Source organism: Zootoca vivipara, chromosome 7 (assembly GCF_965207765.1).
Source record: "Zootoca vivipara chromosome 7, rZooViv2.hap1.1, whole genome shotgun sequence".
Lineage (NCBI taxonomy): Eukaryota > Metazoa > Chordata > Lepidosauria > Squamata > Lacertidae > Zootoca > Zootoca vivipara.
The window spans coordinates 65,457,786-65,473,208 of record NC_142590.1 but is presented as its reverse complement, the minus strand read 5'-3'; the positions used below and the strand labels follow the sequence as shown (position 1 = coordinate 65,473,208).

The 15,423-nt window shown below is 40.6% G+C and overlaps 1 protein-coding gene across 4 annotated transcripts in view; it reads left to right on the top strand.

Annotated features, from left to right (window-relative positions):
- The window catches only part of LOC118088251 (arf-GAP with SH3 domain, ANK repeat and PH domain-containing protein 1-like), a 34,438-nt gene that overhangs the window by 6,863 nt on the left and 12,152 nt on the right, over positions 1-15,423 (top strand). For 2 of the 4 annotated variants that reach the window (XM_060277216.2, XM_060277217.2), the window contains exons 5-18: positions 153-202; positions 316-445; positions 1,965-2,050; positions 3,002-3,077; positions 5,197-5,283; positions 5,893-5,993; positions 7,535-7,604; positions 7,968-8,055; positions 8,715-8,763; positions 9,490-9,653; positions 10,262-10,395; positions 11,042-11,133; positions 13,480-13,669; positions 14,374-14,459. In XM_060277216.2, the coding sequence (XP_060133199.2) occupies positions 153-202; positions 316-445; positions 1,965-2,050; positions 3,002-3,077; positions 5,197-5,283; positions 5,893-5,993; positions 7,535-7,604; positions 7,968-8,055; positions 8,715-8,763; positions 9,490-9,653; positions 10,262-10,395; positions 11,042-11,133; positions 13,480-13,669; positions 14,374-14,459 (1,403 nt within the window). Of the gene's footprint in view, positions 1-152; positions 203-315; positions 446-1,964; positions 2,051-3,001; positions 3,078-5,196; positions 5,293-5,892; positions 5,994-7,534; positions 7,605-7,967; positions 8,056-8,714; positions 8,764-9,489; positions 9,654-10,261; positions 10,396-11,041; positions 11,134-13,479; positions 13,670-14,373; positions 14,460-15,423 lie in introns of all 4 variants that reach the window. The other 2 variants (XM_088673430.1, XM_088673431.1) reach the window with 1 other exon arrangement.

The window sequence follows — 15,423 nt, the reverse complement described above, 5'->3', positions numbered from 1 at the left end:
TAGAGGTTTGATTCTCTTCACCCCATATAGGGCAGCATAACAGTTTAGCAATCTGTATGAAATATGAGGAGTCCTGAAAGGACTGAAATAGGGAAGAAGAAATAAAACAACAACTAGATTTATTAAGTCTTAGTTTCTTTGTCTCTTGATAGGACTTTAAAAAGCCTTTTGAGAAAGCCTATAAAGACTATGAGAGCAAACTGTAAGTTGGCCTTTTCCTCTTAAGCCAATGATTGCTTCTGTACCTGGAATTGTTTCTAGCAAAATACACCTGCACACAGCCATTAATAAATACTGTCTCCTTCTAAATTCCAGTGCAAAGATAGAGAAGGAAAAACGAGAGCTGGCAAAACAGTATGGGATGGTAAGGACAGAGGTTGCAGGAGGGGAGATTGCTGAGGAGATGGAAAAGGAACGAAGGATGTTCCAGTTACACATGTGTGAGGTGAGTGAGGCAGATGAAAAAGTGCTTCTTCCTATCGTTTCCTGTGTCAGTCTGCTTGACAACACTGCATGTTAAAACGTGATATAGTCTGTCTATTTCCCTTTATGGGACAGATACTCATATCAGATTATTTAAATTGTTATGTAAATAATAATAATAGTTGCAAACTATTACTTCATTTAGGAGGCAGGAAGCACCTCTGAACTCCATAAGCAGGGCACTTGCAGGCCAAGTAGATGCAATAATTTTTTTAAAGAAGGAATTCTCCTCTTCTAAAGATTTTACATTCATTGTGGATGGAATGAAACAATGGGTCCTACATGATATTGTGCCCAACCTAGAAAAAAAAATCTTACAGTACAAACAGAAGTTGAGTCTGGATGTAAGACATTTCTCTACAATAAATGTGTGCTTGCTTCTATTTTTGTTTCTGTGCAGTTTTCAGGATTGTGACTCAGTTGCCAGGATATCAGATTTCTCCAGCACTTGAAGTCTTAATGCTTTGTGTTTTGTACCTGGGGAAATGCAATGCTTCCCCCAGAGAGTGTATTCCCTTTGGTACAATGCAATGTGGTTATATTATAGGTGCTGCTCTGGCACTCGTCAGTCCTCCGTGCGCCAGTAGTAATTTAGTCATGCTGGCCACATGACCCAGAAAGCTGTCTGTGGATAAACGCTGGCTCTCTCAGCCTGAAAAGTGAGATGAGCGCCACACCCCATAGTCACATTTGACTGGACTTAACTGTCCAGGGGTCCTTTACTTTTAAAGGGATATCTTAACAACAGATCCACTGAATGTGTTTGCTGTTCACTGTTAGGGGGGAAATAATCCTTCTACACTAGTAGCTGCGGAAGTACGGTAAGAATGAGTTGTCAAGGGTAAATTAAAAGACAATGTAAACACTATATAAAATCTGCCTTTTTTAGAATTTGAAGGAGGGGATGGAGCTGATTTAAGTTATCTAAATACAAAGAGTTTGATCCAGATTTGTCTTTTCATAAACAGAAGGGCTCCTTTCGTTCATGGAAGGGACTGAGATCCAGTGGAAGATCCCACTGGGGAAAGGACAGGAGGAGGCAATTTTTCCTGATTGTTGCCCTCTTACTTTGTACCACCTTTCATTTTGTTCTGTGAGTCTCCTGGTCCTTAAGAGCAGCTTTTTGGATGGCACTGGGGCTGCAGAGGGAAGAGGATATAAGCGGAAAATTACCTATGTGCCCACTTTCCAGCAGCAGGAACTTCCTTTGAGTTCTGCTTACAAGAAATCTAGATCTTAGCCAGTGTATTGTGCTGTCTTCAAAGAACAATTGGTGTATTATACAGTTCATGTAGCAAAATAATTATGCTAATGATGCAAGGTACAATTTACAAAATAAATTTATGTCATGTAATTTGGGGGAAGCATTTTTAAACGAAACAAATCACTGCAGAACACTGTTTTCTATTTGAGCAGAGGAGGCATAAGTAAACAAAACAAAATAAGTAAACTCAGCAGGTCCATGTTCCCTTTCCCTCCAGTACCTAATTAAAGTGAATGAGATTAACACCAAGAAAGGAGTTGACTTGCTGCAGAACAACATCAATCACTGCAACTCCCAGTTCAAGTAAGTGGATTCAGTTTCCTATATTCTCATTCCTCACAACGTTGCAATAAATTTTTGAGCATCTTAAATATTAACAACAGTACGGTATTACATCGTGAGCTTCTGTATGGTATTCATTTATTTTTCATTTATAGTGTGTGTGAGATCTCTCTCTCCACACACCTTTTTTTTTATTCTGAACAGTCTTCTTTCCCCACAGCAGAGCTTCCCCACATTACATCTTTGCAAGCCTTAAGCCTTGCCCTTAAGTATACATCTGTGTTATTAAGTAACTTGTGCGATTGTGCCTGTGTGTTCAAAATGTGTGATACTGCGCTGCCCAACTTCACCCACTTTTGGTTCTGGCCCTGCTTGCTTATGAAATATGGCCCCTTACAGTTTTCCACTGTGGTAATGCAGCCCCCAGGCTCAAAAAGGTCCCATCCCAGCCTTAAGAGAGTTCCAGAACATTCCAATTTGGATTAAGCCCTGGATTATGCAACCATGTTTGGAATACCTCCAAGGGACATTGTAGAGCTGGTAAAGGCTCAGAAAAGGGCAAGCAAAATGATCAAGGGGGTGGAGCGGCTCCCCTGCATTTAGGATTTTATAGTGAGTATGAAGTGACGTGATGGAAGTTTATATAATTGTGCACGGAATGCATAAAGTGGATAAAGTTTTTCTCTCTCATACCACTAAAACTTGTGGTTGTCCAACCAAGTTGAATGTTGGAAGATTCAGGACAGATTAAAGAATGCCCTTTTTCACACAGTGCATAGTTAAACTATGGAACTCACTCCCACAGGCGGCAGTGATGGCTACCAACTCAGAATGTGTTAAAAGAGGATTAGACAAATTCATGGAGGAAAAAGGGTATCAGTGGCTACTAGCTATGATGGCTTTGCTTTGCCTCTGGGGTGGGAACTGGGAATATCATTTTTCTACTTTTGTTCCACGATGTTTTTCTGACAGTTTTTTCCAGGCGTGTTTAAAGGCAACAGAGAAGCACAAACAGTTTATAGAGAATCTTACTCCTGAGCTTCAGAGTGTGAGTATGCTTCATCGGTATCAGAGGGTTGTGTTCGACTGGAATCATAGAATCATAGAGTTGGAAGAGACCACAAGGGCCATCCAGTCCAACCCGCTGCCAAGCAGGAAACACCATCAAAGCATTCTTGACATATGGCTGTCAAGCCTCTGCTTAAAGACCTCCAAAGAAGGAGACTCCACCACACTTCTTGGCAGCAAATTCCACTGTCGAACAGCTCTTACTATCAGGAAGTTCTTCCTAATGTTTAGGTGGAAGCTTCTTTCTTGTAGTTTGAATCCATTGCTCCGTGTCCGCTTCTCTGGAGCAGCAGAAAACAACCTTTCACCCTCCTTTATATGACATCCTTTTATATATTTGAACATGGCTATCATATTACCCCTTAACCTTCTCTTCTCCAGGCTAAACATACCCAGCTCCCTAAGCCGTTCCTCATAAGGCATTGTTTCGAAGCCTTTGACCATTTTGACTAACATTTGCTGAGAGTAGACTTTGCTGAAATTAATGGCTGTGACTAACTTAGGTCCGTTAATTTCAGTATGTCTAGTCTGAGTAAACATTAGTTGAATACAGCAGCACTAGAGAATATGTAAGGACTCCTCCAGAGGATCTGTTGATTCAGCATTCGTCCATAGGTAGTGGAGCATTTGTTCTGGGTTTTTTTTTTACAGGGCAGTTAAAAGGCAATGAACATCCATCCTGATTTGCTTGTTGAGTGTTTAGATGTCTTCCTGTTAACCAGTCATTCATCCCATACTTTTCTATGCATTTCCACTTCACTTTCAATACTACAAAAACTCTGTTGGCTTTTAAGCTGATTTCTTGTGCTGGGGTGACAGAGCACTTCAACCCACTTTAATTGTGCAAACCATTAGTTCCAGTATGCCCCTGAGTCATTTGGGCAAACTACTGATGGTCTGCAGGCACCCTGAGATTTTGAATGGTCATTATTTTTGTATCATTCTCAGAACACTTTTCACTGTAACATGATGCTTTTTATTCTAAGGTACTAAGGCTTCTAAGGTACTAAGGCTGCAATCCTATGCATGCTTACCTGGGATAAAGTCACAGTAGGCCTTTAATGTAGGGCTGCAATTCTAAATTTCACACTTTCCTTGAAGTAAGTCACATTGAACTTAGTGGAGCTTACTTCTGAACAGACAGGTAAATGATTGTGCTGTAAAAGGTTTATATCCTGCCTTTCTTTCATAAAAAAGGATCTAAGCTGGCTAACAGAATTAAATGAAAGCAACCAAAAACTCAAAAGCTACCTAAAAATCAGAACATTATCAAATCATAAAAGTTACAGCAGGAGAATAGGAAAATTTTATGTATTTCCCCCCCCCCTTCACAATAATATTGTCACCATGTCTACTGCTTTTAAGGCATAGTATAATATCATTGAACTGAAACCAATAAAACAGCAATATTATAAACACAGAAAAGGAAATAAAACAGAAAGTGAGAGGATTCAAACATGTAAAACAGGTTCCAATGTTATGGGCCAGGAATAGGCAAAAAGGTAGGTCTTGACAAGACTTCTGAAGTAATTGATGGTTGCTGCTTCATGTATGACAGAAGAAGAGGCATTAAACAGTGCAGGAGGAGGAGCAGAAAATACCCATTGTCAGGTCACTGCCCTCTGATATTCTGCTCAGGTGCAGAGGACACAACTATTACTAATACAGAATGCATATTCTGTTTTTTCACCTGCACTGGTTCCTGTCAGCCATGTGGATCCATAGAAGAGCACTATAATAGTGCGACAGAACTGGATGTGGCCTAACAGTGCAGGCACGTGAACATCTAAGCTGGGACTTGTGCAAGTGGTGATCAACCTTAGTTACGTTTAGTCTTTCTAAGTGTGGGAAGCCTATGGCCCCCCAAATGATATTGGTGTTAGACAATAGCTCCCATTGGGAGTGACCATTGACCAAGCTGGCTGGGAACTGTTTTGGGAATTGGAGGGCCATGGCCTCCGCATCTCTGCAGTATACATAGCAGAGTTATTCAGTGTAGAATGTAAAAACAGGAAGGAAATGCCTACTGAGGGGATTTAGCAGCAGCAGATGCAAGAACTCCCTTGCTTGATGGAATGTTTGTTGCACTGCCCTTTCAGATAAAGGCCAAGCAGGACGAGGAGAAGAAGCAGTTGTGCTCTCTTCGGGATCAGCTGAAAGCAGCGCTGCAACTGGAGCCCAAAGAGGTAAAACTGGTGAGGGAGCGCCTCCTTTTGTCTAGGAATAGGGATAGATGAATTAGCTAATTTGGTTTCCCTTAGTTCCACATTGTTTCAATCTTAAGTTCAGTTTCCTCATCAGTGTGATTTTTTAAAAAATGTACTCAAAAATCTTCATTTTGTGCTTATTTCTCCTATAATATACATATTTTGAATACATCATGGCCATTGATATACATTTGGGCAAGTCATTTCCCCAAATATGTATTTTTCCATGCTTCTTTGACTAATAACCTCATTTTGTGTGCACACTTTCCCTTAATATGTGCAGTTTTGTGTATCTTGTTTGGTTTGTGACCTGTATTGCAAAATTCAGGCAGATTTTGAGAAACAGCTGTGTTTCAGTTTCCATCTTGGTTCAGAATGTGCAAATTAGGTGGGTTTGCATTAATATTCTAGTGTGCTGGAGTCAGAAAATAAGGAACTCTATTTCACAAAAGTTTTTGGTGAATGTGAACAGAGGTTTGGAATAATTGTAAGGGCATGAAGCTTGGATTTTTTTAACCCTGGGCCAATATTAGATTTGTACTTGAGAAAAACTACAAAGTGCTGCAAAACTGGTCTGTTTCCCAACAGAATTCTGTTAGCAAGCCATTGAGATACAGCATGCACCAGTTTCGGGGAAATAAGCAGTATGGCACAGAGAGATCTGGGAGTCTCTTTAAGAGAAGTGATGGGTAAGTGAAACCACTTCAGATATGGCAACTGCAAATATATTTTATGAGCTCAGTTTACAACAACAAAATCATAAAAAGAGCCTGCTGAATCAGGCTAATGGTTCATGTAAGTCCAGTTCTCATAGTGGCCAACCAGATGCTTATGAGAAGCCTGCAAGCAGAACCTGAACTCAGCAGTATTATCCATACTCATAGGTCTGGTTCACACATCACATTAAACCATAGTTTAAAACAACCAATGTGTTAATGTGGATGCACAATGTGTTGGCACATGCTGCTGAAAAGTTCTGTCTACTCCTCTTGCACCCATGCTGTTACCAAACTCTGCCAGGAAAGAAGCCAGAGTTTGGCTTGTTGTGATATTTAAACCTGGGCCCATGATTTTTCTCCTCTAAACAAACCATGAGTAGCAAGCCAAAAGCAAGCTTTAGTTTCACGGCTCATGGTTTGTTTGGAGAGAAGCAAACCACAAACCTGGATTTGGGCAGCATGACAAAACAGACTCTGGCTTGCTTCCCAGCAGTGGTACGGTAGTGAAGGAGTAGAGAAGTGTCTACCATTGTTTGTTTGTTTGTTTTATCTATGATTTAATGTGACATGTGAACCAAATCATTCTGTAAGTTTGCCTTGGAAAGATTTTATATTGTACGGCAGACTATAAATAAACAAAACAAAGAAACGAGCAACTGCTGTACAGAACAGGCGAAATTTCAATGGATGAAATTTCTCATCATGCATTTCCATGTTGAGAAGAGGGACATGTGTTGCTGAATTCCTGCTTGTTATGCTGCTGGTTAAAGGCCATGCCTTACCCTCAAAAAAATTGGCAGACTAAGTTGTGTCATGTTTATATGTAACCTGATGTTATTTTAGAACTATCCTATGTACATTAGTTTAATATGTGATTGTAGCAAGGGCTAAGTAAGAGATGTGATGTTGTCACTAAGATGCTTGTTCAAGTGAGTCCTCCAGAGAGACTTTTGTGAGTGTAGGAGGGGAAAACAACAGTAGACACTCCTCCCATGAACTTCTATAAATTAATTTAGGATGACAGCCATCGTGTTTATTTCCATCAATGCCCTTTGATGCACTTACCCTAGTGAAGTGGTTGGAATTAGTACAGGTGAAACTCAGAAAATTAGAATATCTTCAAAAAATGCATTTATTTCAGTAATGCAACTTATTATTATTATTTTTTTAATTTTTACAAATGCTTTATTTTGGAAATTCCACAGTAATAAAACAAATAGTTACAATAATACAAAAATAAACATCGCTATTACATTTCATTAATTACATTCCATTTATAATTGACCCGCCTAATGACAAATAATTACAATTACAACAAATAAAGGCTTGACATAGCTTGCTTTGCATGTCATGCATCTACATCATATATTGGTTTCACCTTTTAAGTTGCGTTACTGAAATAAATGCACTTTTCGACGATATTCTAATTTTCTGAGTTTCACCTGTATTTGACAGGTTGGGTCTCCCACCTGAGACTTTCTGTTTAATGCAATGTTACTTTTAAATTTCAGCTTAAGAAAGGTCTGGCAGAAGAGAAAATGCACAGTCAGGTATGGCTACCTGACCATCTCACACAGCACGGTAGGCATCTTAGAACCTGTTCAGTGTAGAGAGAAGAAGCTTCTTGGGAAACCAGTTATGTACAAGAACTTTATTAGGGTACTTCCAAAGCTCATCTTCCCTACAAAAGTGAAACAGGAAGTATCCCTTAAAAGAAGCATCTGTTATCCCAGGGGTCAGGAGTGAGTTTTTCTGGTTCTGAACAATGTTTGCTGCTGTTCTTCATACACCAATGCTTGGTCTAGTGGTGATTAGAATGATGAGTGGGTAGTGGAGACCCACCTGATTTCTGTTTCGTATGTGCATAATCCATATTGTATGCATATTGTGGAGCTGGACACTGTTGAAACTGACTTACAATATTCTTTTCTTTTCATCATCTAGCTAAATCGCACTCCAGTCAAGCTGAATTTGCTCACTTGCCAAGTGAAGCCAAATGTGGATGACAGGAAGTGCTTTGATCTTATTTCACGTAAGTCCTCATTTTCTGAGGAAACATTTCAAGGAGCACCCTTTTTCTATAGTGCTTCATAGGAAAGGGACAGGTGAAGAGGGTTTTTCTTTTGTAGGAGTCTTAAATGTATGACTACATCTTAAATGTATGACTACATTATCTTTGCATTTCATTCCTTTCTCACTGGGTGACATAGCTGCCAAGTTATCCCTTTTTTAAAGGGATTTTCCCTTATGCTGAATAGGCTTCCTCGCGAGAAAAGGGAAAACTTGGCAGCTATGCTGGGTGACCTTGGCCAGCCATTGGCCTCATTTAGACATAATGTAAGCCTAATATGGTTTAGTGAAAATAAGCAAGCATGCAGGTCCCCAGAGCATTTTGCTCCTCCCCCAGCTATACTGCAGTTGTGCAACCTAGGGCTAAGCCATGACTCACGTTTCATCTCCTCTTAATAAACCATGAGTGGTAAATCAAAAACAAACCTTGGTTTACAGCTCATGGTTTGTTGGGAGATTCACTTGTTTCCAAGTTTAGGCATGTGGGAAGAACTGTTTATGGGGGATTATTTTGTGTTCTGATAATATTTCTAAAACAAAATCATTCTCTCTCTCTCTCTCTCTCTCTCTCTCTCTCTCTCTCTCTCTGTGTGTGTGTGTGTGTGTGTGTGTTTATTTCAGATAACCGAACATACCATTTTCTAGCAGAGGACGAACAGGAATGTACCATGTAAGTATTGGGGAGGAGGGATGGAGCCCTTAAGACCTGTGTTGATTGAAAAAGTGCAGCAGGTGACACTTCTCCTATGTTTATTGTTTTCTCATGTTAGGGGAAAGCCCCAACCATTTATTTTTGCTCTATTAACAGAGCTTTGAGCAGAACTACACATTATGCATGGTTCTGTTATTCTTCCTGTAGACTTTTTTTAAAAATAAAAAATAAAAACAAAACAAAATATACTAACCGAGACTGAATTTGAAGGGGGAGGCTGACCTCCGTTACATTAAACCTACAGAATTCACAAGGATATATGTGTGCCTGCATCCCCCTGCTGCAGGAATGGGACACCAGATGTTGTTGGACACCAACTTCCATTAGCCTCATCCAGCACAGTCAATGGTCAGGAATGGAGAACTACAGTCTCCTGCTATAGTGGCTCAGATGCAGGCGGGACCTCTGCTTATGGGTCCAGCATCTTCCATCTTAGCAAAGTGTCCTAACAACATCATAGTGTGGTTTGAAGTTCCATCTTCAAGCTCGTCTGTTGCCTTGCATCCCTTTGTTTAAGGAAGTGGCATGCGTGGGGAAGGTATTTACTTTGGATTCCTTATAGATTCTGGCTTCGATTTACTTCCACTTGCAGCCATCCATGCAGTCCACAGTACAGAGGCCTAGGTCGACTGAAAGGATGAGGAAGTTCAGTTTATCTGACAGTAGTTTCCTTCTGCCTTGCAGATGGGTCTCTGTCCTCAGCAATAGTAAAGAAGAGGCTCTCAACGTGGCATTCAAACAAGCACAAGGCAGGGAAGAGTGCAGCATGGACGACCTGACCGGAGCTATCATCAAGGAGATAAAGCGCATGCCAGGAAACAGCATGTGCTGTGACTGCTCAGCATCAGGTGCAAAAGGAGACAGCTTAACTACTTCCCATTTTGCCCCTGAATGGCTGGGGCAGGTTCCACAGAGGGGGATGCATTGGGATACCCAATCTCAGTGATCGTGAGCAGGAGGAGGACGTATGCTAGGACCAGATCATGTCATTATTGAGGACTGTCATTGTCTGAAGACTATCCCTGCCTCAGGGTCTGGTCAATGATTCATAAGACCACTGCCATCCATGATGCGATCGTGGATGGAGGAATTGACCTGGCAAGATACTTTGTTAGACATAGCAGATGGGTCTGTTCTTGCCGCTGCTCGTCCACCAGGTTTCTCTTTAGCACAGCAACCCAGGGGGTGGGGGTGGGGTTGCAATGAGTTTTAGGAAGTTGTTAGTTTCCACTAGGCATCCTATTATTTCATTTCATTTTTATGTGTTTGAAGCTTTGAAGATTAATTGTTCTATAGTAAACCGAGCAAATGTTCACCCCTTCCACTGACATTTTTGAGGGCCCTCAGAGGTGTTGAGAACATTTCATGAGGCGAGAGTGTGAAGATTTCTTACCATACTGTCCATCACCTTCAGCAAGGTGACAATACCTGTTTTGTTCTCGCTTACTCCACACAGACCCAGCTTGGCTCTCCATTAATTTGGGAATCCTGATTTGCATTGAATGCTCTGGCATTCACCGAGAGATGGGTGTCCATCATTCCCGTATTCAGTCAGTAGCCTTGGACAAACTGGCGACCTCAGAGCTTCTGGTAAGGGTGTTCTGACTGTGATTCTGCAACCACCTTCCATTCAAAGTTCATGATGGCATTTCCCCTTCCAAGTACAACTGATTCACCTCTTTAATAAGCTCCATTTTGGTTATAACATTCCTTCGGTGATTATGCTGTTTTCCTCTCTACCCCATTTCTTTTGCAGTCTGCCACTTTCTGTGACGTTACCATGGTTTCACCTTGCCTGCTAACCCAGGCTGTGTGCACACCATACATTTAAAGCACATGGCTTCCCCTCAAAGAATCTTGGAAACTGTAGTTTGCCATCCACAAAGCTACAATTCCCAGCAGCCTTGACAAACTTCATTTTTCAGGATTCTTTGGGGGGCATCATGGGATTTAAATGTACTTTAAATGCATAGTATGTATGCACACACACACATACACACGTCTGTGTCTGTTGTTACTTTCCTCCTTACTCCTCCCTTTACATTTAAGCTAAGCAGGACATAAATAACACAGAGGTACTACTCAAATGTTGCCATAGTTCTCCTACTCTAACGTGATTTTCTCTGTTGTAAGACCCATCCAAGATGCAGCTTGTGGGCAAGCACATGCTTGGCACTGACATGGCAATATTTTTATTTCCTATTGTGTGTTAAATTACATCTTATTTGTTTTGCAGTTGGCAAAGAATATTGGAAACACACAGTTTAATGACATTGTTGAAGCCAATCTTCCCAGCGCATCTCTAAAGCCTTCTACTGATAGTGCAATGTAAATAATCTTGATTCTGCTTTTTGCTTTCTTTCTTTTTATTCTGGTGAGTGAGAAAGAGTGTTGGGGAGTGGGGCAATGGGAGAAGCACCAACATGTCAGACATTGCACCTCAAGCCAAATGTCAAAACAAAACAAATTTTGGTGACACTATTGGTTTTTTATCTATAATTGATTGCGGCAAGAACTTTCAAAGAGGGTTTATTACATCCAGTGCATTAAGTGGTTATATTGTGAGAGATGGCAACTATGGAATTTATTAAAATAGATACTTTATATTTTGTTGGCATAGATCAGACCCAATGACTCATCAGGTCCATAATCCAGTTGAGAAGTGTAAAAGCAGGGAATGAAGGCAAAAGTCCTACCTCTCTGTTTGCAAGGTCCTACTGTCAATGTTATATGAGTGCATTCTTAGGTATTTAGGAGAAGACAGCAGATAGACAATAAGGCAGCATGGTTTCACCATAGGTAGATTTTGCCCGACTAATTTATAGGAATACCTTGTACTACTTGTGACATAATATCTTACGTAGGTTAAATTAGTAGAGAGTGAATGTGTAATAAGGATGTGAGGTTGACACTTGAGGACTTGGGCTTTAGAGACTGTCTGGACACAGACTTTCCTGCACTGCTGTTTTGATGTAGAGAGCCAGGTATATAGGGAGATCCCTGGTAAAATCCTGGTAGTTTTTTAGCCTACCCTGCCTCCACCCCCGTGTTGAACATAGGAACCCTATTGTGTAGTAGTAGTAGTAGTAGTAAGTGCTTTTTTCTGGGGGGTACTCAAGGGTATGTGGGTTTTCGCAGGGAAAGCTCCAGAGCAGAAGGAAAGAGTGCTCAGACACAGAGTTTTAAAGTGTGGACCATGATGAGAAAGCACAGAGGACAGTTAAGCATAGATAAGCCCTAAGACAAGCCTATTAAAACAGCACAATTAAAAGAGCTGAAACAGCAATTAAAACAATTAAAGCAGGAGATCAAACAAATGCTTGTCTAAACAGGTGTGACTTCAAAAACCGGCAGCATGCCAATACTGATGGGCCTCTCTTGTATTTCAGCAAGGTCAGCGTTCTACAACAACAATGACACTAGTGAAAAAACCTGTCTCTGTGTTACTGCAAACCAATAATAATCAGGCTAAGGAAAAAGAAACCAGGTTTCATATGTTGATCTTAATTCCCTTATTGGAGAAAACTTAAAACAATGATTTATTTTCTGCTTCTGAAAGGGCAAGGTGTGAGATGTTTTACAAAAAATATAAAGCACAGTGGTACCTCACAAGACGAATGCCCTGCAAGATGAATTTTTCGCAAGACGAATGCGTTTTGCAAAAAATTCATCTTGCAAACCGCTGTTTCCCATAGGAATGCATTGAAATTTAATGCATACATTCCTATGGGCAAAAAAAGAAATTTCAATGCATTCCTATGGGAAACTGCAATTCGCAAGACGAATTTTTCGCAAAACGAATTGACTCATGGAACGAATTAAATTCGTCTTGCGAGGCACCACTGCATATCCTAAACTGTCCTTACCAGCTTTGTCAAGTGATAAGAGCACCTTGACTTTGGAGCACTAGAACAGTGCTGAAGATTTCTAAGATAAGAAAACCGGAGCCATCGGTCTGTATGATCTTGTGATCCTCTAGCTCTATGGATCTGCAGGTGTGACATTTGACACTCTACAGATAAAAATTCTGAAGATGTCTTTCTTCTTCCCACCCGAAGCTGTGATTCGAGGCAAAAAGCAATGTGATGGCGAGCCAGAACAGGGAGTGGGGAAAGAAAAGAATATGTTGCCTCCAGACTGTTAATGTTTTGGAGGAGGAATTCAGAAATATAGGTTTGCACAGTTAAAGTGAATTGTACCAATCTGTCACAATGATTTCATTTATTTATTTATTTATTTTTTGTTTGTTTGTTTGTTTGTTTGTTCAAGAAAACCTATTTCTGTAGTTAGAAAAGTGACAGGGAAATGAACTAAGATGTGTGGGATGAACAAATTATAAACAGGAAGATCTATAACTGCCATGTCATCAAATTCGGACAAATTCAACATTAATGCATTGTTGTATAACCACCCTGCAAACAAATCAGAACAAATGCTCAATAGATGTCAGGCATAGCTTAAACACCATGTAGGTTTTGTGTAAGCAAATCATGATGAATGCTCAATAAATAGGTCATCTGGTGAAGCCCATAGTCTCTACCCATAGAGTGAAGCTCTGAACTCCTGCTGCTTGTTGACTTAGAGGCTATTCTTGACATCAGCTTTTCTGCTGGCTTTGCATCAAAATGCCCCATCAGAGCCATGGTTCCCAATTTGTGCTTTGCACCATTACAGGGCTCTCCGGAAGGATTTTATCATCTCCAAGTATGTTGATAGGAAGTATGTTGCTCGGAGGACCACAGAGCGCCCAGCTGCCAGGCTCAAGGACATGCAGGATGCTGTCAAAGACAAGGATATATTCATATTGCTTCAGGCATATGCTGAAAAGGTGGATTTAAATGAGGCCCTTCTGGAGTACAGGCAGGTGAGGCTTCCTCTACCCCAAATAGTCGAACCAGAACAGGGGTAAGACGGTATTTGCACCTAGGCTATGCACCAAGGAGATTCATAAACTTTGAGTCACTGAATAGTATTGCTTTAGTTATTTGGCTATTTATCCAAGGCCTTTTGCTTGCATAATAAAGCAACACAGTTGTTTCCTCTTCATTATTTTTCACTCAGCATTTGGCACCCAGGGTCATATTCCTCTATGTCTCTGTAACAAAGCCACAGAGCCTTTGCCACTGTGTATTCTACGTATTTCTCCCATTGCTTCTTGCATCTCATATACTGTACAGTATTGCCTCCCTTCCCCTTAAAAAAAAAACCTGTCAGGGAGAAATAATGACAGATCTACTGCACTTTATTTATTTAATGGTTATTTAGATTATATTTTTGGATACTGCTGTTGAACTGTCTTGAGTTGCCTGTATAATTTGCAGCATATGAACATTTTAATAAAATAAATAAACATAGCATGTAGTTTAGCCTGAAGTTTATGCCAGGAACTGATTATAGAAAAATACAATTAAGAGCCTTCCCCTGAAGTTTTTAGAGTGATATGAATGCCATCAGGAAGTGATTTCCATGATGCTAAAGAGCAATAACTAGGACTTTACTGATATCTCAAGAAAGCAGCAAAACATGGTTGCACAATAACTTTGTCGTCGTCTTCTTCTTTGTTTAAAGGAGCCAGGCGAGACTCTTCTCCATCTGGCGGTTCTACTATGTGACCGAACATCTTTGCATATTGTAGATTTTCTGGTGCAGAACAGGTAAGCTGACTCTCTAGGCCTCCCCTCAACAACAACAACAACAACAGAAAGGTCCTGAATGAGAGTAGGAAGACACACACTCTATTTCCTTGCAAAAAGGCATCTGCATTGTTTGGGGAGGAAGGGAAGTTACTTGGACTTGAAGAAGTGTTGTCTCTTTGGGCTCTTCTGAAGTTTTCAGCCCCCTCTCCCTGCCCCATTTTTTTTAAGTGCACTCTCCATTGAGTTGGAAAAGATATTAAAGTTCTCTCTATGGTGTTTGAACTAGAATGGCATGTTCCTTCATGATAAATCATCATGAGGCTGAGCATGTCATCCAGTGCTGAGCATGCATGTGTGAATTTGTGCCTGGTGTGTGCCAAAAGGCATTCTCTATATGTTACATGCTGTTGTGCTATCTTCCATGTCTCCAGCCCTGAAAATGACGTTGACAATTATATGCATGTATTTTAATTTGGTCATGGTAATTAGAAGATTGAGTCCCCGGACAAAAGCAGAATTTAATTCTTGGAGAGCTGGATCAGCTGTGGTGTGTGTGTGTGGTGTGTGTGTGTGTGTGTGTGTGTGTGTGTGTGTGTGTGTGTGCCAAAAGGCTTTCTCTATATGTTACATGCTGTTGTGCTATCTTCCATGTCTCCAGCCCTGAAAATGATGTTGACAATTATATGCATGTATTTTAATTTGGTCATGGTAATTAGAAGATTGAGTCCCCGGACAAAAGCAGAATTTAATTCTTGGAGAGCTGGATCAGCTGTGGTGTGTGTGTGTGTGTGTGTGTGTGCCAAAAGGCTTTCTCTATATGTTACATGCTGTTGTGCTATCTTCCATGTCTCCAGCCCTGAAAATGATGTTGACAATTATATGCATGTATTTTAATTTGGTCATGGTAATTAGAAGATTGAGTCCCCGGACAAAAGCAGAATTTAATTCTTGGAGAGCTGGATCAGCTGTGGTGTGTGTGTGT